The sequence below is a fragment of the Oryctolagus cuniculus genome, chromosome 1 (genome assembly GCF_051225735.1).
Source record: "Oryctolagus cuniculus isolate XC-2025 breed Fujian yellow rabbit chromosome 1, ASM5122573v1, whole genome shotgun sequence".
NCBI lineage: Eukaryota > Metazoa > Chordata > Mammalia > Lagomorpha > Leporidae > Oryctolagus > Oryctolagus cuniculus.
The window spans coordinates 7,201,200-7,221,634 of record NC_142867.1 but is presented as its reverse complement, the minus strand read 5'-3'; the positions used below and the strand labels follow the sequence as shown (position 1 = coordinate 7,221,634).

At 60.3% G+C, this 20,435-nt stretch overlaps 1 protein-coding gene across 9 annotated transcripts in view; it reads left to right on the top strand.

Moving 5' to 3' along the window:
- Positions 1-20,435, top strand: part of MARK2 (microtubule affinity regulating kinase 2) — a 68,256-nt gene that overhangs the window by 45,222 nt on the left and 2,599 nt on the right. For 2 of the 9 annotated variants that reach the window (XM_051833080.3, XM_051833078.3), the window contains exons 2-17: positions 8,183-8,362; positions 8,570-8,623; positions 10,991-11,039; positions 11,320-11,385; positions 11,471-11,541; positions 11,778-11,834; positions 12,737-12,973; positions 13,348-13,467; positions 13,569-13,668; positions 13,744-13,856; positions 14,738-14,870; positions 15,129-15,307; positions 15,907-16,004; positions 16,798-16,959; positions 17,549-17,806; positions 18,738-18,764. In XM_051833080.3, the coding sequence (XP_051689040.1) occupies positions 8,183-8,362; positions 8,570-8,623; positions 10,991-11,039; positions 11,320-11,385; positions 11,471-11,541; positions 11,778-11,834; positions 12,737-12,973; positions 13,348-13,467; positions 13,569-13,668; positions 13,744-13,856; positions 14,738-14,870; positions 15,129-15,307; positions 15,907-16,004; positions 16,798-16,959; positions 17,549-17,806; positions 18,738-18,764 (1,904 nt within the window). Of the gene's footprint in view, positions 1-2,029; positions 2,460-8,182; positions 8,363-8,569; positions 8,624-10,990; positions 11,040-11,319; positions 11,386-11,470; positions 11,542-11,777; positions 11,835-12,736; positions 12,974-13,347; positions 13,468-13,568; positions 13,669-13,743; positions 13,857-14,737; positions 14,871-15,128; positions 15,308-15,906; positions 16,005-16,797; positions 16,960-17,548; positions 17,807-18,737; positions 18,765-20,435 lie in introns of those variants that run through there. The other 7 variants (XM_051833085.3, XM_051833083.3, XM_051833081.3 and 4 more) reach the window with 4 other exon arrangements.

The window sequence follows — 20,435 nt, the reverse complement described above, 5'->3', positions numbered from 1 at the left end:
TTTACCCAGCCCCAGCCTCTCCTCTGCAAGGGGACATTAAGGGTGCCTGGTCCGCCTGAGGTGGAGCCAGCCACAGCCGACTGGAGAGCCAGTGCGTCCTGCCTCGCCGCTGGATTTCAGCAGTGCTCGCCCATCCAGGATGCTTGCTCAGGAATCAGAGCTCTTCCCGGGGCCTTGGAGAGGGGAGCCAAGGCCCCTACCCAGAAGGGAAAGGGGACATCAGGCCACCCTGGGCACCAGGGCTGCTGTAGGCGCGGGCCTGGATGAAATGGTGGCTCCTGGAGGCACCGAAGGAAGGAAGGGTGCAAAGCACTCAGGACTGAGCTGCTTGCCTCGCCCTGGAGGACCCTGGCGTCCTGGGTCCCGGGTCCGAGCGCCTGGGTCCTGACTTCCTGCTGCTGTTCACCCTGGGGGCAGCAGTGGTGCCTCAAGGAATTGATTCCCTGCCACCCAGGGATCAAATTCCTGGCTCCTGGCTTTAGCCTTGGCCTAGCCATAGCCATGTGGACGTCTGGGGGAGTGAACCATTGGGTAGGTGCTCTCTGGGTCCATTTGTCTTTGTCTATCGATCAAGAAATTGTTCAAAAACAAAAACTAGGGACTTGCCACAGCCATGTGACTCTCTCTGCCCCGGCTCTCGTCAGCCTGCCCGAGGCCAGTGCTCAGCCCTTCCTCAGTTGTGGAGCCCCTTGCTGTCTGCCACAAAGACTTGTCACACTGTGAAGTCCCAGGCTAGAAAATGAAGCTGTTAGAGGCTGCCCTCAGCAAAGGGACAGGTGGCTCAAGCAAGCCTGAGCCCAGGCCCCCGAATAGAGGCCTCTTCCTTTGAGGTCAGGGTCTCCCACCCTGGGGGGAGGTGGAGGAAGGAGGGGGTGCCCTGGGGCCACCTGGACAGACCTTCAAACAGCTCCAGCACCGGCCACCGTGGGGCACTCTCCTCTCTGGGGTCCCAGTCTTCACATCCTCCGCTCAGTCCCTGCAGGAAGAGCCAGGACTTCAGCATCAAAGGGTAACTGTGGGGAACAGCAGCTGCTACAGCGGGCCCGGAGCCCTGGGTTGTGGCAGCAGCTTTTCCCTGGGCCACAGGGACCCCACTCATGCTGTAGATCTGTGTTTGGAGGACAAACGCGTAAGTGTTGGCGTGTGATGGGGTGGAGCACACTGGCTCTGTGGGCCATCCCTAAGGACCAGGGTCTCCAGGAGTGGCTGCTCAGGGACCGAGGGCACAGAGGAAGCCTCACCCTTCCCTGGAGGGGTTCTTCACAGAGTTGCTTAATGGGAAAGGCCCTGGGCTACACAGAACCAAGAGCCAGCCGGGAGGCTCTGTGACCAGGACACAGATGGGGGGCCGTGGTCCCAAAAAAGGCCTCTTGCCACATGAGCTAGCCACCATGCCCCGTGCTCAGCACGTGCCCAGACAGTGGGGGCTTTGTAGGGGAAGCGTAGGAGTTCCTGTAGAAGCAGGCGAGGGATTGGTGACTGAAGATTTGGGATTGAGCAGATGCCTGGGGCTGGACTTGGCAAGTGCGGGGCGGGAAGGGACTCAGGGACATCTGGATTGTTCCCCAACCTTCGGATTAAATATATCATTCTGGTCGGTGAGAAAGGGTCTTGATCTAGAGCCACAGGTCTCTGAAGGGCTTCCCAGGGCTGCCGAAGCCCCTGACGCCATGATTAAAGTGTCCTGTGGCTGACAGGTGTGTGCATTTTCTCAGTTAAGCACTACTTCTCCAGGTAGTAGGAAGTCCGTCTGCCACTGCAGGTCGTGGTATCTGCTGACACCTGTGCCCCTCGGCTCTTCAGGGGGTCATTTGTTGGTGTTTGAGGCCTCGTTAAAGGATCTGCCCCCACCTAGGTCCCACCTGCTGCAGGTGAGATAAGGGATTTATGATAGGCCCGCCTGAGTGAGGCTCCTCCTCACCCTCTCACCAGCTGCTACCCAGCAGAGCACCTTGGGGAGGGTGGGGCCGCCCGCTTCCGGGGAGCGAGGGGGGAGGGGAGGAGGAAGTTGGAGCAGACCCGCCTCTTTGTGTGCCTGCCTTCCTGCCCAGTCCCCTCCTGCCCCTCTCCTCCCACCTTGCTGCTTGTGTTGGTGTCCTGCGAGTGCGGGCGCTTCCTCGCCACCAGGGCCGGCCCAAGAAGCTGCAGGGCTTTGTCCCCGTTGCTCTCCAGGCCAAACCCAGCCTTTCTCTGCTAGTGGTGGTTTCGGTTGCGACACCGTCCAGGTTCCCAGGCAGGAACCGCTCGGCCCGGCAGCTGCGCTCCTGTGCGCCGAGGAGGAGGTGGGAGGTGTCGCCCGCTGCCGCCGCCGAGCTGAGGAAGGGCAGCTGACGGAGCGGCCCCCGCCCTGGGCCTGGCTCTTGCCGGCCTCTGTACTTTGCCCTTGCTGCCTGACAGGTTCTGCTGTGGGCCCTGCTGGATGGAAGGCGGTGGTAGTCCTGGTCCCTTTCTCCAGCCGGGTATGTTTCCCCTTCTGGACTCTGATTGCCCTCGCGCCTTTCCCCCAACCCGCCGAATCACAGGGTCTTCCAAGAAGTGCCAGGGGGAGCCAGGCCCTGGCACGGGGCTGTGGAATCCAGAGGAAGGGTCCAGATGTCAAAGAGGCAGAAACCAGGAAAGAAAGAGGAGCAGGCAGTGGGAGCGGCCGGCCTGAGGGGCAGAGGCCCGGGAGGCTGGCTGTGAACAGAGAGGGCGCTTGGGTGCCACAGTGAGATAGGACTGGGATCCGGCCCCCGCCCAGCGCTGGTGCCCAAGGAACACTTTTCTTCCCCACTTCCACAGCACTCTGGCTTACTCTGCCTCTGGCCTGGGAGTGCCTGCCCATACCCCTTCCCATGTGGCCCCTTTCCAGCCTGGGGGAGGCCTCAGGACACTTGGAGCCAGCCCCACACGGACAGCCCCAGAGCGCAGCTTCTCCTGGGGAGAGCCAGTGGCAGGCGCCTCCAGCTTTAGGGCAGGGGGCCCTGCCTACCTGAGTCAGCGCAGGCCTCGGGGTGGAGGCTGTCTTCCGGACGAGCCTGGCAACACGCCCAGGCCAAGTTCTGAGATCCCAGGCTGAAGGGCCTTGCAGACGGAGTGTGTCTGAGACTCTGCCCTCCACGTCCTGCCTTCCTCCACCTCTCACTGGCAGGCTCCCTACTTCTGAATCAGGCCTGCTTCAGTGAGCTGCTTGCGGATCCCGCCTTGAGGGGGACCCCTTATTCCTTCCGAAGGCCACTGGGGATCACGGGGCTGCCTTCCACAGACCTCCTGCGGCCTTGCGGGCTTGCCTGGGCTTCATGTCTTAGAACAGGCAGCCCACAGGTGGAGGGGAGAGCGTGCTGTAGGCAGATCTTGTTTCTTTCTTTTTTTTTTTTTTTTAAGATTTTATTTATTTATTTGAAAGAGTTACACAGAGAGAGGAGAGGCAAAGAGAGAGGTCTTCTGTCCGCTGGTTCTCCCTAAATGGCCACAACGGCCAGAGCTGCGCCGATCTGAAGCCAGGAGCCAGGAGCTTCCTCCAGGTCTCCCACGTGGGTTCAGGGGCCCAAGGGCTTGGGCCATCTTCTACTGCTTTCCCAGGCCATAGCAGAGAGCTGGATCGGAAGTGGAGCAGCCAGGTCTCAAACTGGCACTCATGGGCTGCTGGCGCTTCAAGCCAGGGTGATAACCCACTGCACCACAGCGCAGGCCCCGGCAGATCCTGTTTCATTGGCCCAGAGGACCTCCTGGACCTCAGCCTGCCTCCCTGGATGGACCCGGGCACAACCTCAGACGGACGCTCCCCCAGGACAGCCCCCCACGCCCTCGCCCCTTATCCTTCAGGGAAGGAGCCAGGTGAGGAAGTTGCCTCGCCTAGGGCCTCCCCGAAGAGGCCTGTCTGCTGGGGACTGTCTCCTCCCGGCAGTCCCGTTCTCGTGCCACACGTCCTGCTGCGGAGACACGTTTATAGCAGAGGGTCCGAGCTTTAGTGCCTCGAGGTGGGCTGCTGGGTCCTGAGACTGGGCTTGCTGACTTGGGGGCAGGGGATCAGAGAGCGGATGGCGGAGCGCGTGCGCCCGCTCCTGAGTCCCGAGCAGCACAGCCTCCTTTCTGTCCCCGGGCCAGCCCATCACAGTTCCTGGCTCCCCTCACCCCTGTGAGGCTAGAGGCGGGGCGGCAGCAGGTACCCACCTGGACCCTCTGCGTGGAGGAGACCCCAGCAGGGCCCTGCTCTGAGAACATCAGTATCTGGGGACACCATGGCTGCTCTTTCCCGAGCGTTGGTGCAGCCCCTCACATGCGGCCTCTCCGCCTCAGGAAGTAGGGGATGCGTGTTTTCACTCTCAGATAAAGGCGGTGGGGGGACAGATGTGCGGGACGCTCCAGCCGCATCTTCGGGGTGTTCTCTGCCCCTCGGGGAAGCAGCGCCTCCCTCTGTGGACGTTGCTGACTGTAACAAGGCTGCTATGTGTGGAGTGAGTGCTTCTGCACTCCTCGTCCTGACCAGCAAGGGAGAGAGAGTGCGGCCAGGCCAGGAGCGCACAGAAGCACCCAGAGGGTGGGCAGGGCAGCGCCATGATGCGCAAGGGTTCCCCAGTTTGGCAGCAGAGTGGCCAAGGTTCCAGACCCCGAGGCAGACGCTGAATCCCTCAGCTAGCTTTTAAGGACTTGGAGGCTGGCGGGCTCCTGGCTTTTGCTCCTGGCCTCAGAGAAGAGGGGAGTGACAAGAACCTCAGGATGGCCGGCACCGCGGCTCACTAGGCCGATCCTCCGCCTGCGGCGCCGGCACCCCAAGTTCTAGTCCCAGTCAGGGTGCTGGATTCTGTCCTGGTTGCTCCTCTTCCAGGCCAGCTCTCTGCTGTGGCCCGGGAGTGCAGTGGAGGATGGCCCAAGTGCTTGGGCCCTGCACCTGCATGGGAGACCAGGAGGAAGCTCCTGGCTCCTGGCTTCAGAGCGAACCGGCCATGGCGGCCATTTGGGGGGGTGAACCAACGGAAAAGGAAGACCTTTCTCTCTGTCTCTCTCTCACTATCTAACTCTGCCTGTCAACAACAACAACAAAAAGAACCTCAGGATGGGGCTGAGAAGAGGAGAGCCACAGGCCGGGTCTTGAGAACCTGCTATGTGGGCCCAGGCTGCTCTTTAGATTTTTAAATTTATTTATTTTCATTTTATTTGAAAGGCAGAAGGACAAAGACACCGAAAGAGATCTTCCAACTACTGATTCACTCCCCAAATGCCCACAACAGCCAGAGCTGGGCCAGACCAACCCAAGAGCTCAGTCTGGGTCTCCCATTGTGGGCAGCAGAGACTGAAATGACTTGAGCGTGCTACCTCCCAGGATGTGTGTTATCAGGAAGCTGGGTCAAAGCTGGAGTCCGCAGCGGGCTAACCCACCGCCTGTGGCACCAGCACCCATGTGAGCGCTGATCGGTTCCCAGCAGCTCCACGTCCAATTCAGCTCCTGCCGATGTGTCCGGGAAAGCAGGGGAGGAGGACCCAAGTGCTTTGGTCCCTGTACCCACATGGGAAACCCAGAAGCTCCTAGCTCCTGGCTTTGCTCTGGCCCAACTCTGGCTGTTGCTGCCGTCTGGGGAGTGAACCAGCGGTTAGAAGATCGATCAATGGATCTATCTCTCTGTGTGTGTGTCTCTCTGACTCTGCTCTTCAAGTAAAATAAATAAATCTTTAACAAAATGAAGTCGAGGGGGGCCTGGCCTTATGGTGCAACAGGTTAAGCTGCCACTTGAAGCACCAGTATCCCACATGGGAGTGGTTCTGACCACTATTCCCTTTCAGTCCAGCTCCCTGCTCATGCACTTGCGAATGTAGTGGGTGGTGACCCAAGTACTTTTAGATTCCTGCCACCCATGTGGGATACCCAGAAGTCACCATACTAAGAAAGAAATGGAGTGACAACTTGAACCTCATCATGCCTACATGTCCCAAGCAGCAGCTTAGCCACTGCCCCAAACACCTGCGCCTCAGGGTACCCTTTAGGAGGTACCAGCAGGAACCAGGAATGCCCTTCTTTCCATGGAGTATGGACCCTTTGGGAGGGCAGGAGCAGGCATTTTAAGCTGTTTGTCTAACACACACTGTTGGGGGAGCAGCCAGGCTTAGGCGAGCTACAGGGAGTGTGGAGAAGAGGGCAGTGTGGACAGACAGCAGCAAGGGGACTCTGAGGAGGTGCGGAGGCGTGGAGGAGTGAGGGCTTGGCGGAAGAGACAGCTGGAGCCCCAAGGAAGTTAGGAGAGACTGTTCTGGGATGTCAGGAGCCTCCCCATCAGTCAGCCAGCTGCGGGGGTCGCTTGTCCAGCAGTGGGCTTCTGGAGTCTGGGTCAGTCAGCTGACCGAGAAGTTGCCCACAGCCGTTGTGCCGAGGCCCCACGTGGGCACGGTGCAGAAGGGGAAGTTAGAGCAGTGTGCTCACGTGCTGTTTCTGTCGTTTGCAAAGCATCTAGTTGGGCAAGCGAGCTTTTTGCCAAGGAACCCTGGACAGTTCCCTAGCAAGTCCGTCTTTTCTCCTGGCTTTTGAGGGCTTCGCTTATAGCCAGCAGGGATGACGAAAGGAGCTTTGACTCACACCCCTCTGGTCACACCGCAACCATCCAGACTGTCTCCCTAAACTTTCAGGGCAGCTCTGGATGGCCTGGGGCAAGGCTCTGGCAACAGGTTTGTCCCAGTGTGGCAAGCGACAGCGGCAGTGGCAAGGTGTTCTTCGAAAGAGGAAAACTGGATCTCGGGACAGGAGTTAGAGCAGACCCTCCTTTAGCACTGTATTGAGATACAATCCACGTAGCACCCAGTCCACCCATTCAGAGTGGACTTGACGCTCACTTCGACAGCACACAGACTAAGATTGGAATGATGCTGGAAGATATGCATGGTCCCGTGCAAGTGACACACAGATGCATAAAAACGTTCCACGTTCTTAAGTAAATACATAAAAGTAGATTTGTTCTCTTGTAAAGAAACAAGCTGTGCAGTTGAGTGGCTTTTATTAAATTCATAGAGTTGTATAATCTTCACTGTGCAACTTTAGAACATTCCCGTTACCCCAGAAAGAAACCCCACACCCCTTAGTTGTCACCGTCAGGTCTTCCTTACCCTTCTCTTCCTGGACAGCCGCTGGTCTCCTCCCTGCCTGTAGATCTGCCTGTCCCAGACACTTCACATCAAAGGAATCCTGCAGCATGTGTGGTCCCCGGTGGCCAGCCCAGAGCCTGCCCTGTCCTGGCACGTGGCCTTCACCGCCTTCACTGCCTCGGCTGCCGTGCCCTGTGTGTTTCTCCATTCGCTGGCTGATGGGCGTCTGGGTGCTGTGCACGGGACGTTGACACAGGCCGCTGTGTGACCGTGCTTGCAGCTCCTCTGCCGTCCACCTAGCAGTGGAATTGCTGCACCGTACAGTCACCCTGCCAGGGGCACCATACAGAGTCTGTACAGCGCCTCAGATACACAGGTTCTTGTAAAAACGGATTTTAGGAAACAACTGTGCATGGATTTCAGTTTAGGGTGGTTTTGTTTTGTTTTGTTGTTTTGTTGTGGTATTTTTGCCAAGATAAACCTCCTCTTAATTCTCCTTTTCCATAAGCGTTTTGAAGTGTGGTTATAGTGTATTCCTGGACCACGTCCTTTTTTATGCTGTCTTGTACCTGTTCAGTGCCTGCTGTGATTTCTGCTTCCTCGCAGCCTTACTTGGGCTGTGGAGCATCCAAGGAGAGCAGAGCCGGGCAGACCACTGCCTTGACCAGCCAGTCGGGGCGTGGGTGGTCCATGGATGAGGGGCACAGGACGGCCCTCGTGGGCTGCCATGCTCCTTAGGAGACGTGACGAACACCTGTCAGGTGATGAACAGCAGACTGGTGTGACGGGCTGGGTGGCAGGAGGGCCCTGAGGCAGTTCTGGTCATGTCACGCCGGCAGCTTTACTGCAGGTGGCCGAGGAGCTGGGCTATTGGCATCCACAGGGCATCCGTGGATCCAGGATGACACGCTCTGGGCCTCAGTTCTTGCACCACCGGCTCTCTGGAGAGAACACTGGCTGTCTTCTCGTCCCCTTCTGTCTTTTCCGCTGCCTCGTGATCCTTCACGTGCCTCCCAGCCCCTTGGAGTCTGCCCTAGCACCCTGGCCTCTTGCACTGTTCGCAGAGTGCTGAAGGCGAGGCGTGAGGGGCCTGGGGGGGCGGCGAGTACAGGAGTGTCTGTTTCCCCTGCAGCCCACCTTGGGACACCTGGATTCCAAGCCCAGCAGTAAGTCCAACATGCTGCGCGGCCGCAACTCGGCCCCCTCCGCTGACGAGCAGCCGCACATCGGCAACTACCGGCTCCTCAAGACCATCGGCAAGGGCAACTTCGCCAAGGTGAAGCTGGCCCGGCACATCCTGACTGGGAAGGAGGTGAGCGCTGAGGCGGGGACGTGGGCGCGCCAGCAGGTCGTGGCGGGGCCAGGGCTGCAGCCACCTTTCAGGCCCACAAGGGCGCTAAAAGCGGTGAGATCAACAGGCACATAGAGGAGGAAGTAGCTTCGGGTCCTGGCTTTCACCTGCTCAAAGAGGTCATCTTGGTGTCTGTGTCTGTGCTTTTGTTTCTTGTCTAATGCTCAGGTAGCTGTGAAGATCATCGACAAGACTCAGCTGAACTCCTCCAGCCTCCAGAAAGTAAGCACCGGGCGGCCGCTGGCCCCTGGCAGACCTCCCTTCAGGGCTGGTGGCGTCCCCGTTCCATTTGGGCCTTCTCCTGACTCGAATTTGTTGTACCGTATGCTTGTCCACGCTTTTTCAAACTATATTTTAGAGCCCCTAGTGAAGACCTCTGGCTCCTCTTCTTCCCCAGCCTCTGCTCCCCCGGCTCTCCCACCTTGAGGCCTTGATTGGATCCCCCGGGGCGGCCCCTCCTGGGTGGGCGTCCTGGCCACAGACACTGACTCCGCAGGTTTTTCTGCTCCTTTTCAGCCACATGGCCCAGCTGTCTGACCTCCTGCCTGCATCTGGCTACCTTCTGGTCTGTGCCCAGCCCTACGCAAAAATACGTGTTTGCAGCCATTACTACAAATACATGCAGCTGCTCCAAGACCCGGAATGATTCCGGGGAGTGGCCCTAAAAGTGCAGGGAAGAGAAGAGGAAGCAGGGACCTGCCCCGACTCCTGTGCCAGCCACATTGTAGCCTAGAGTTGAGACGCTGAACTCTAATTTCCAGATTAAAGACAGGTCCTCCCAGTTTTCCTTTTTTACTTCCAGGCTCCTCGTGGCCAGAGGTCAGAATCATTTGCGTGTAGTTTTTGCTAGATGAGGATGAACTTCCCTTTCCTTTCCTTTCTTGTTGAACAGCCGGAAAGTGAGGTCCTACCTAGCTGGGGGGAGACCCCCAGCTGGGAACACAGCCCTCTGCCGGTGAAGTTGCAGCCTGGGAGGAGAGGGAAAGGAAAGGAAAGGGAGACTTTGATTTGCAGAAGGGAGGTAGCCGGGCCTGACCGGGTGGTTGTGGAGCTGGAAGCTCTCTGTCCCGGGCCCCGGCTGCGGGGGACGGAGGCAGCTCCTGTGTGGCTTCAAAAGCCTACCCCACTCGGGGGCACTCACATTTCCCTGGTGCCTTCGTGGCCCGCTGACCCTGGCTTTCAGCCTCTGACCAAGACCCAGCTCTCGTCAGCTCGTGGCCAGTGCATTTTTCTTTGGGAGTCGAGGGGCGGAGGGCAAGGCTGTGAGCTGACAGATAGGTGATGCCAGGAGTTTGGGGCTGGAGCTGCCACTTGTTAATGAGGGAGGTGCTTATGAAATGAGAGTGGAGGGACAACCAGAGGCAAGGGGGTCCCTGTCTTTGTCGTCCCTGGGGCCCCTCAAGGTTTCCTGGATCCAGGGGAACCGCTGCTGTCATCACCAAGGCTTGCTTCCCTGCCTGGAGCTTTCCAGGAGGAAGGGGAAAAGGGCTGTCCTGAAAGTCTGGCTCTGACCCCACAGAAGTCCGGGCCCCCTGGGGTGGGCCGCCGGCTCCGTGGAGCTGCCTAGCGCGGCATGGCAGTAGTCGCCAGTCAGCCCTGCCTCCTTTGCTGCTTCCTTCTTGCTGACTGGCCAGAGGCACCAGCATCGGATACATACAACCCGCGCTGAACCAAGGCCATCCAACTCCGGCCAAAGCACTGTTTAACTCTCGCCCCGGCGAGGATCTCTAAAAGGTGTCTCTGAGGAAGTTAGCCCCTCTGGGTTCTAGAGGAACCCAGAAAACCCAGGGTCTCCCAGGCAATGCCCCCTGCAAGCCAAGGGGGCGCCCTGCAGCTCCTCTGGCCCGATTCGGTGCTGCGCCCTCACATGGTGTGCAGGACCTTCTGCCTCTTCATCCAGAGTAGCTGTGGAGCCGGGAAGGAAGCTGGAACCCAGGCTCCAGCGGGGGCTCCGGCAGGTGCGGCTGCTGGGCATAGGAACGCTGCTGCTGCCCTTCGTCCAGCTCACACGAGCTCCTGGACACCCTGAGGGGGAAACGTGGGTCCACCCTTCCAGACGCTGTATCCCTCCCTTCTGCTGTTAGTGTGGGTGCGAGGCCTGGGAGTCACAGAAACCTCACCTTTCAGGTCTCTGGCCCCCGCCAAGGGAAAGGACTCATTTCTGTCATCTTTCTTCATGGAAATGTGTGGTTGGGAGCCCCTGATTTCTGTTTCACAAAGACAGCGTGAGTGTGTGGAGGTGGATTTGATTAAAATTGGCATCAGCTATATATAGGAGTGGCTCCTTCCTCACGGGCCCAGGAGAGAAAGGCCCAGTCCTTAGTACAGAGCGCTGTGCCTTGTGTGCATCATACAACGAGGGAAAACAAAAAACCATGATGGGGTCCCCTTTGGAACCCCCCCCAGACCAGGCTGGAGGCGCACGTTTCGCCCCTGAGCTGGGCGGGCCCGCGCTCTGCCAGGCGCCAGCCTGCTTCCTTTCCTGTTTCCCCTTCTGCCCTCTTCCCTGCCTGCTTTGGTTCTGGGAAAGCAGCCTGGCAGGGCCCTGTGCAGCAGGGCAAGCCTGACCCCTGGTGTCTTGCTTTCCAGCTGTTCCGCGAAGTGAGAATTATGAAGGTTTTGAATCATCCCAACATAGGTGAGAACCAGCCGCACCTCCTCCTCCGGCCAGGCCCCACTTCCTCCCGGCGCGCGGGGCCCTCTGGAGTCCTGAGTTGCCAGGGATGCTTCCGGGGGAGCTCAGCTCGGAGGCAGCTGCATCTCTGGCCGACACTGAGCTGAGCTGAGTAGTTTGGCAGGGGTGAGAGGAGGTGGTCCTGGGGAGGGGGCCTCCGCCCCTCGGATGCCCTGTACGCCTCAGAGCTCGACACGGGCTCCTGCTGCTGCTCTGATGCAGCGCCTGGCCTTTTCTTTTGCAGTTAAATTATTTGAAGTGATTGAGACGGAGAAAACCCTCTATCTCGTCATGGAGTATGCTAGTGGCGGTAGGTGTGGAGCTGCGTCTTCCTGGTGGGTGCCCTCTCCCCCGGCCTTCCCAGCCCTGACCCGTCCCCACCCCGTCTCTCCCAGGAGAGGTGTTTGATTACCTGGTAGCTCACGGCCGGATGAAAGAAAAAGAGGCTCGAGCCAAGTTCCGCCAGGTGGGTGCGCCTCCCTCCGTGCTGTCACTGCCCCACCTCCCCTGCCCTCGGCATGGTGGTGGTGGGGGGGGGGGGGCTCCTGCTGGGCGCTTCGGTGTCGCGGTCTTCACTCCATCGGGCACCAAGCTGGGCGCTTCGGTGTTGCGGTCTTCGCTCCATCGGGCACCAAGCTGGGCGCTTCGGTCTCGCGGTCTTCGCTCCATCGGGCACCAGGCTGACCTTCTTCCTCCTTCCAGATAGTGTCTGCTGTGCAGTACTGTCACCAGAAGTTCATTGTCCACAGAGACCTGAAGGTGAGGCGCACGCTGCTTCCTGTGCCTCTGAGTGCAGGCTGGGTTGTCAGTAATGCTCAGGGCCCGAGAGTTGACGGGAACCCCCGCCAGTTATTCACACACACACACAAATTTGTTTATTTGAAGGCAGGCTCCCATCACTGTTGTTCACTCCCCAAATGCCACAAGGCCAGGCTTGGGCCAAGCCAAAGCTGGGAGTTAACGCGTTCCAGGCTTCTCACTTGAGTGGCAGGGCCCAGGTACTGGAGCCGTCGACTGCTGCCTCCCAGAGTGCGCGTTAACAAAAAGCTGGCATCAGGAACCAGAGCCAGGACTCAAAGCCAGGTGCTCGGACATGGGGTGGTGTCGGTGCCTCACCTGGCTGTAACAGTCAGACCAGTTGAGCAGGAAGTCCCTAGGAGTGCTTCTGATAGGAGCCTCGCAGCTGGGCTGGGGCTCCCACTCCAGTCGGCAGTGCAGGGCATGGCAGGGCCACCCAGGTTCTCCTGGTCTCCCGGCAGCCTCGGGGCTGGCGAAGGGGAAGATGTAGCGTGTCCGTAGGTGCATCTCCTGCAGGCCCGCACATCCTCCTCTGTGGCTGAGGGCTTCCAGTTTGAGGCCGCCTGTGTTTCGTGACTGCCCCGCCCTTGCAGACATGACGTGGTTAACCTGGGCCTGGCGCAGAGGCTTCGCACACTGCTCAGGGCCCTGGGCCTGCAGATCCCAGCTCTGCTGCGGCTGCCTGAGTGAGGAGTGGCCTGCACGCCTTCCTCCTGCCCAGCCTGTTCTCGCTCATGGGAGCCCTGCCTGGAGTGGGCAGAGAGAAGATAACTTGCCGGTCATTTCCTTGTGTCCCTCAGCTCCTCCCTACGCAGCGCCTCAGTGTGGTGCACCCCCCTGATGTTCTCCCTCTTACCTCCCAGGCAGAAAACCTACTCTTGGATGCTGATATGAATATCAAGATTGCAGACTTTGGCTTTAGCAACGAGTTCACTTTTGGGAACAAGCTGGACACTTTCTGTGGCAGTCCCCCTTACGCTGCCCCAGAACTCTTCCAGGGCAAAAAATACGACGGACCCGAGGTGGACGTATGGAGCCTGGGGGTCATCCTGTACACACTGGTCAGCGGGTCCCTGCCTTTTGACGGACAGAACCTCAAGGTGGAGTGCAGTGCGAGCTTAGCACATGCTCACTACTTCGCATTTCCTCTTGGCCTCTGGTCTTCCCCGGACCCCTCACCTGTGCCTGTGTACATTTTTCCGAAGCCAGAGCTTCTGAGAAGGGTTTACTAAGGTGGTAGCAGTTACGGGCGCCTGACAGTTCCTTCCCGAGGGAAAGGGTACATTGCCTGGCGTTCCCTGGCCATGCCAGAGCGTCTTTGGCTCCTCTGCCTCTCTGTGCCAGCCTCTCTGCCTTCTACCAGCTTTTGTTGCTGGCAGCGTGGCCAGTGTCACGCTCCCAGGGTCCTGGGTGGTGGGTTTCTTCCCTTGGCCTTGAGATGGGTGAACTTTGCTAATCCTGGGTGCTCCTACAGGAGCTGCGGGAGCGGGTGCTGAGAGGAAAATACCGAATTCCGTTCTACATGTCCACGGACTGTGAAAACCTGCTGAAGAAATTTCTCATTCTTAATCCCAGCAAGAGAGGCACTTTAGAGGTGAGCAGCCCGGAGGCCACTGGCTGGAGGTCCCGGGGTTCCCAGGGGAACCCCCAAGCTGAGTGTCCTCCCCCTGCCCTTTCCCCTCCCTTTGCTCCCAGCAAATCATGAAAGACCGTTGGATGAATGTGGGTCACGAGGACGACGAGCTGAAGCCTTACGTGGAGCCCCTTCCTGACTACAAGGACCCCCGGCGGACAGGTGAGGCCGTGCTGGGCCGCGAGGCTGCGGCTACCGGGGGTCAGGAGCAGCCTTAACTGTGTGTCCCCCGTGCAGAGTTGATGGTGTCCATGGGCTACACACGGGAAGAGATCCAGGACTCGCTGGTGGGCCAGAAGTACAACGAGGTGATGGCCACCTACCTGCTCCTGGGCTACAAGAGCTCTGAGGTTAGTGCTCCCCGCCCTCTCCCTGACCCTGACCCGGCATCGGTAGCACCCCATGCTCTTAGCACCGGTCGGGAAGATGCGCCTCTCCAGTAGGTGTGCTCTCTGCTGGCCACCTCTAAGCGTCAGCTTTGCTGTCTGAGGCCCTCTGGCCTCTCACTGATCTCCTTCAGGGCTGGGTAAGAGCTGGTGGGCTTGGGGTTGGGCCCAGTCTGGGCTCCATGTGGGTGAGTTGATTCGCGTGGGCCAGACCCTCTGATTGGCAGTTCTGTGTCAGTCCGGGTGTCTGTGATTCTGTCTGTCGGATGGGTGCTGCTCTGGGTTTGGGGAGGTTTCTGTGTCTAACAGGACGCTGAAGCCTGTGTGTTGCTTCTGCCTGTGACTGTGTCTGGCTGTGTCTTGTCTGTCTGTGTGTCCGTCCTGTCTGCAGGTCTGGCAGCTCTGTGATTGTTCTTCTGCCCCTTTGGGCTTGGTCCAGCATCCATGTGTCCCCACCCTGCTGGTGGCCATGGTGGCCCCCGCTCTCGGTTCAGGCCCACATCGCTGTGTGTGGGCAAGGGGCAGCTCTGGGTCTGACGTGTGTTCTCCTGGGTGTTAGTGTCTCCCAGGGTTTGGGCATGTGTGTCTCTGTCAAGGATGGGAGTCTTTCTGGGTGCTGTCCTTGGCTGTGTCTGTCTGTTGTCAGGTTCTGTGCCAGGGCACAGGTGTCTCTGGGATGGAGGAGGTATGGGTAGGTACTGGTTGGTCTTGTGAGTGACGTCCCATGGGAGCCTGGGCTGTGTGTGTGTGTGCTGGACTAGGGTGGGACGTGAACATGAGTCCACCCAGGAAGATCACCACAAGCCCTCTGCCCACCCTTGAAGCCATGTTCTCTGTGCTTGCAGCTGGAAGGTGACACCATCACCTTGAAGCCCCGGCCTTCGGCTGATCTGACCAATAGCAGTGCCCCCTCCCCCTCCCACAAGGTACAGCGCAGTGTCTCGGCCAACCCCAAGCAGCGGCGCTTCAGTGACCAGGGTAAGCACCTTGGGGCTGGTAAGTAGGACTCGCCCTCTGCAGCAAAGGCTGTACTCCCGCAGGTTTAGAGGCACACGGCTGAGCCTCTGTACCAGCTTAGCCACTTGGGAGCACGGCTGTGGGCAAGTCCCTCAGCCTTCCTCAGCCCCTGTGAAGTGGGGAGGCAGAGCTGCCCGCAGGCGCAGGGGAGCCCTGCAAGCGGACCGGCACTCCGCACTCCGCCTCACCCACCCACCCCCGGTCCCTCTGGTCCTGCAGCTGGTCCTGCCATTCCCACCTCCAATTCCTACTCCAAGAAGACTCAGAGCAACAATGCCGAGAATAAGAGGCCTGAGGAAGACCGGGAGCCAGGGCGGAAGGCCAGCAGCACAGCCAAAGTGCCTGCCAGCCCCCTGCCCGGCCTGGAGAGGAAGAAGACCACCCCCACCCCCTCCACGGTGAGCCACGCCCATCAGCCCCAGGCCCCCCTTCCTGTCCTCCCCACTGCCTCCCCTCCCCAAGCAGCTCTTTTCTTTATTTGTTTTTGGTTTTTTGTTTGTTTGTTTGTTTGTTTTTAAAGATTTATTTATTTGAAAGGCAGAGTGGCAGAGAGAGAGGGAGAGACGGAGATTTTTCATCTGCTGGTTCACTCCCCAAATGGCTGCAACGGCTGGGGCTGGGCCAGGCCAAAGCCAGGAGCCTGGAACTGCATCCAGGTTTCCCACGTGGGTGGCGGGGGCCTCAGTACGTGAGCCATCCTTTGCTGCTTTCCCCAGCGGACCAGCAAGGAGCTGGACCGGGACTTGAACTGGCACTCCGATATGGGATGCCGGTGCCACAGACTGCGGCTTAACGTACCGTGCCACAGTCCTCACCCCTAGCAGCTCTTGAATCCAAGACCGCATCCCTTTGGTGGCCACTTTTGCTCACTGTAGAAAGCGCAGCCCCAAGAGGGGAGCAGAGTCCCATCTGACCGCGGCGCCTGCCAGAGGCGAAGGTGGCGGGGAGCCCTGCATGAGCCTGACTGTAGAGCAGCTCTTCCCTTCGTTCCCCACAGAACAGCGTCCTCTCTGCCAGCACAAATCGAAGCAGGAACTCCCCGCTTTTGGAGAGGGCTAGCCTCGGCCAGGCCTCCATCCAGAACGGCAAAGACAGGTGAGCTGCCTGGGCCTGCCCGCCACGCTCCTCGGCAGCCCCTCTCCGGCGGTGAAGTTTGTCAGCAGCGTCGTCTCCGCCCCCGCCCGAGCGTTGCCCCCGCTCCCTGGAGTCCTGTCCTGGCTCTGTTCCGTCTGGCTGTCCACCTTCCCTGCCCTGCTCCACGCCATCTCCTCCCCTTCCTCCTCCGACCGCTCCTCGTAGTTTACCGAGTGGGGGCTCCCAGTGGTCATCTCCACAGTCTTTGTGCTTCTTGACGGCAGCCGGGGCGTGGCTGCTGCCCACTCCACGCGTCAGCGCCTGAGGCTTTGTCTTTGGGGCTCCAGACCAGGGCAGAACCAAGAGACAGCCCATCTCAGGGGTGTACCCGTTGAGGGTGGCTGCAGCGTGCCCCTGACCTTGACCGTGTGCATTTCTTGTGTTGTGTGCTGGGCGCCCCCTCTTCTGCGCCTGTTGACAGTTCTTAGCAACACTGCACTCCTCCTGTAGAAGAGACACCTGGACCTTAGACTCCCTAGGAGACCAAGGCAGCCGGAGGCAGTGCTTCCTGTCACCTCTCCTTCCAGTTCCTCTTCCCAGGCTCTGGCCTCCCTCGCCGCTTCCTCCCCTTCCCTCCACGCCCCACCTGCACGATCCTCAAATCTGACTGACGCCCCTTCGCTGCTCCCCGGGCCTGACCCGTACCCCACTGCCATCCCCAGCTCTGGCCCTTCCCTGCCCTTGCTTCCTAATCCGGGCATTCAGCCCTCGCCCACCCCCTAACCCAGGCCTCTTCGCTGCTTTTGTCTCCTAGCCTAACCATGCCAGGGTCCCGGGCCTCCACGGCTTCTGCTTCTGCCGCAGTCTCTGCGGCCCGGCCCCGCCAGCACCAGAAATCCATGTCGGCCTCCGTGCACCCCAACAAGGCCTCTGGGCTGCCCCCCACGGAGAGTAACTGTGAGGTGCCGCGGCCCAGGCAAGTGTGCTGGGGCAGCTGGTGCACCTGCTGCCCTCCCCCTGCCCCCAGCAACTCCTTCCTTCCGGGGCCTGCTCTCTTCTTGTCCTCTTAGCCACAGGGCCCGGCTCTGGCCCCGCAGCCAGGAAGTGGAAGGCACAGAAAAGAGCATCCGTGTCCCTCTTGCGCGGGTCTCCCCTCAGCACAGTTGTGCGGGAAGCAGGCCTGCGGCTCCGAGGGAGGCTGCTTTGTTCTGAGCCTGCCTGGGCTTCCTCAGGGACCCGGGGATGGTCAGCATCCTGGGGGCGTCCTGAGGGTTGGTCCCCACTGTCCCCTTGAGAGTTGAGGGAGCCAGCTCTGCAGCCTGCGCTGCTCTGCACACACGGGTCATTCCCTGCCCCCCCCCCCCCGCCCCCGTCCTTCGTCTTCCTCCTCCGGGAGCCTTCCTCCCTGCCGCCGTCCTCAGTGGTCACACCCTTCCTTCTGTGTCCTCCGTGATGGCTGCCTCTGCCGTAGCACCCCCGCCCCACCACGGGGCACTGCAGGTGCCCAGTGGCGAACGGCTGTCCTGTGCCCTGATGTGTTCCCCTTACCCCGACTCTCCCCACAGCACAGCCCCCCAGCGTGTCCCTGTCGCCTCCCCCTCCGCCCACAACATCAGCAGCAGTGGTGGAGCCCCAGACCGAACGAATTTCCCCCGGGGTGTGTCCAGTCGAAGCACCTTCCATGCTGGGCAGCTCCGGCAAGTGCGGGACCAGCAGAATTTGCCCTACGGTGTGACCCCAGCTTCTCCCTCTGGCCACAGCCAGGGCCGGCGGGGGGCCTCTGGGAGCATCTTCAGCAAGTTCACCTCCAAGTTTGTACGCAGGTGAGCAGGGAGTGCAGGGTGGCAGAGAGGCTGAGGCCAGGCCTTCCTGTTTGCTCAGGGGTGGGGATGCCTAGAGCTGGGCTTGGGTCCTGGGGTTAAAAGAGGCCCCGTGAAGTCTAGGAAATGGGGTCGTCGTCAACGCCTTGTGTGCCCAGGCCTGTCCTCTTAGGTCTCTCCCCAACTCCCCATAGGCACCCCTCATTCTCTGGCCCCGGCAGATGGCCCATGCCGCCTCCTCTCCAGGAGAGTGTGAACTCAGATGCTAAAATAAAAGCCCCCTCTTCTCTCCTGGGTTCCCATGGAAACTTATATTTGGTGACGCAGCTGCAAAGTCATGAGGCCTAAGCCAGGCTGGGCCAGGGAGGAAATTTTTCCTGGTCTCTCATCTGGCCCCCTTTGACCCCCTCTCCCCGCCTCCACAATTGCTCGTGTCTGACTCCAGTCACTCCCCTCCACTGCAGCCAGTTCTTCAGGGGCTCCCGGGAGGGAGGCCCTAAATGAAACAGCCTGTGGGACCTGTGGGAGCCTCCCCGCCCCCAGCCCCAAAGCTGATGAGGCCTTCCTGTGTTGGGTCCCGGTGGGGGTCTCGTCAGGGAATGTCTCACATCGTGAGTCCCCAGTCACCAGAGGCACACCTTGAGGTGCGTCCAGCCAGCTGGCCTCCTGGGTGCCCCGTGTCCCCCCCTGGACTGGCAGTTCTGGAAGGCCAGGGGCTGTGAGAGAGCAGGCTTGCCTGCCGCTCCTGCCTGCCTCGTGTCAGGGCGCAGACCTGGAAGTCTGGGACTCTAGTCTCGCTGAGCGGCTCTTCCAAAACTGGGGGCGACCTTTGAACCTGTAAAGCCCACTCCCCACCTGCTTATCCACACACCGTCTTGTTGGGTTTTTTTTATTTCTTTTTTTATTTTGTCTTTTTTTTGTTTGTTTTTTTTAGAAATCTGTCTTTCAGGTTTGCCAGAAGGTAGGCGTTGAGCCCGCTGTGTGTGTGTGTGTCCCGTGTCCTGCTCCATCACTAACTCCCCTTTTCTGGTTCTGGCTCGTGGCCATCTGCTAACGTGTCTGTGTGGTCCTCCTCTGCCATCTTAAAGGGACGAAGCCTGGTGTGGCCGCGGGTCAGCACCAAGCCTGCCCTCAGACAGTGGGCTCTGAGCACATGGCCCTCGGGGCGAATGGCTTTGAAAGGGAGGGCCCTTCCTCAGACACCGTGGTGCTGTCTTCAAGCCAGGGAGACCTCCTCGGGGATTCTCCCTTTAAGATTGTCTCCCCTCACCCCGCCCCCAGGTTTGGGTCACAGCACTGGGTTCCCCCTGGCCCTTCCCCTGCCATGTGCATGCGCTACGAGGAGGCTGCACCGGGTTACAAGTGCATCTGGGACGGTCTCTCGTTCGGGGTCTCCTGGGCTTCCTGAACTTGAGGGCTGTGTGGCTTCTTCCCCCTGGCCTCTGGGACGGAAAGGCTGGGGCGGGAGCGACTGCGGGTTCCCCAGCTTGGGTCTGACTCCTCCAGGCCTGCCCAGGGAGCCTTGGCTTCACAAGTGGGGCACAGCACCCCCTTCTGGCAGCTCTGCAGAAGCAGCCCCCCCCAACCTGGCCGACACGGGGCCGGCCGCAGCACCAGCACCGCGGTGACTGGAACCTCTCCTGCTGGCCGTTTTCCCCGGATGCGGCCTTCAGCTCTAGGGCAGGGGCCACTCCTCGCCTGGTCACGCCTGGTCACGGCGAGACGGGGAGAACGGCACCCTCACTGAGGCTCCGCCCTTCCTGGCCCTTCAGCCCGGCCTTCTCCTCATCCTCTCTGCAGGCCTGGGTGGGCCCAATGCCAAGTTGCAGGTGGAAGGTGGGTCGGGAGCCTGGTTCCCCAGGTGTCAGCCTGGCCCCGCTCTGGGGCTGGGGCGCCCAGAAGGCACATGGGTGCCCAGCTGGTGGAGAAACCAGACGGGATCTTCAGGCTTTCCCCACTCTCCGCTCCGTGCCCCCCAGCCCTCCACTGCATGGCTGGTGCTTGTGCCATGGGGCCACGATGGGGGCTTGCCCTGCTGGAGGCCCAAGGAGAGCTGCCAGGGCCCCTTCCCCTGCACCGCCGGGCTCCCCGCTCGCAGTGCACTTGTTGGCATCGTGTGTGTCTCTCGTGTTTCTGTGTCCCTTTTACATGTGCTGCTGCCGTCCTCTCCCCCTTCCGCATTCCCCGATTTCCCGGCTCCCAGCACCCATCTTGCAGTCAGGAGCTGGAGAAGCCGCTCAGCGGGGCCAGACCTCTCCCCCTGCCCCGTCCTCCTCCTGCAGGCAGGCGGCCCGGCCGCTGGGGAGTCATAGCCACGCGGCAGCCAGCACCCACCCCCAGGCCTCCTCCATACACCTCCAGGCCTTGGCACTGGAAGCCTCCTGAGAGGCTTCCATGTCCCCGAGACCCCCACTCTCCCAGAGTTGGAAACGTTGCAGTCCAAGACCCCCGTGTGTTGGCACGAACGCTCACGTGAGCGCTGGCTGGGGCCAGTGGGGAGCCCGCCTCATGCTGCACCCAGCGCCTTTGCTCTGGGTGCCCCGTGGACCCCGCCCCAGCAGAGGCTCCTCCTCCCCAGCCCACTGCTCTGGAGTGTGGGAGGGGCAGGCTATGCTGGGCTCCCTCCTGGAAA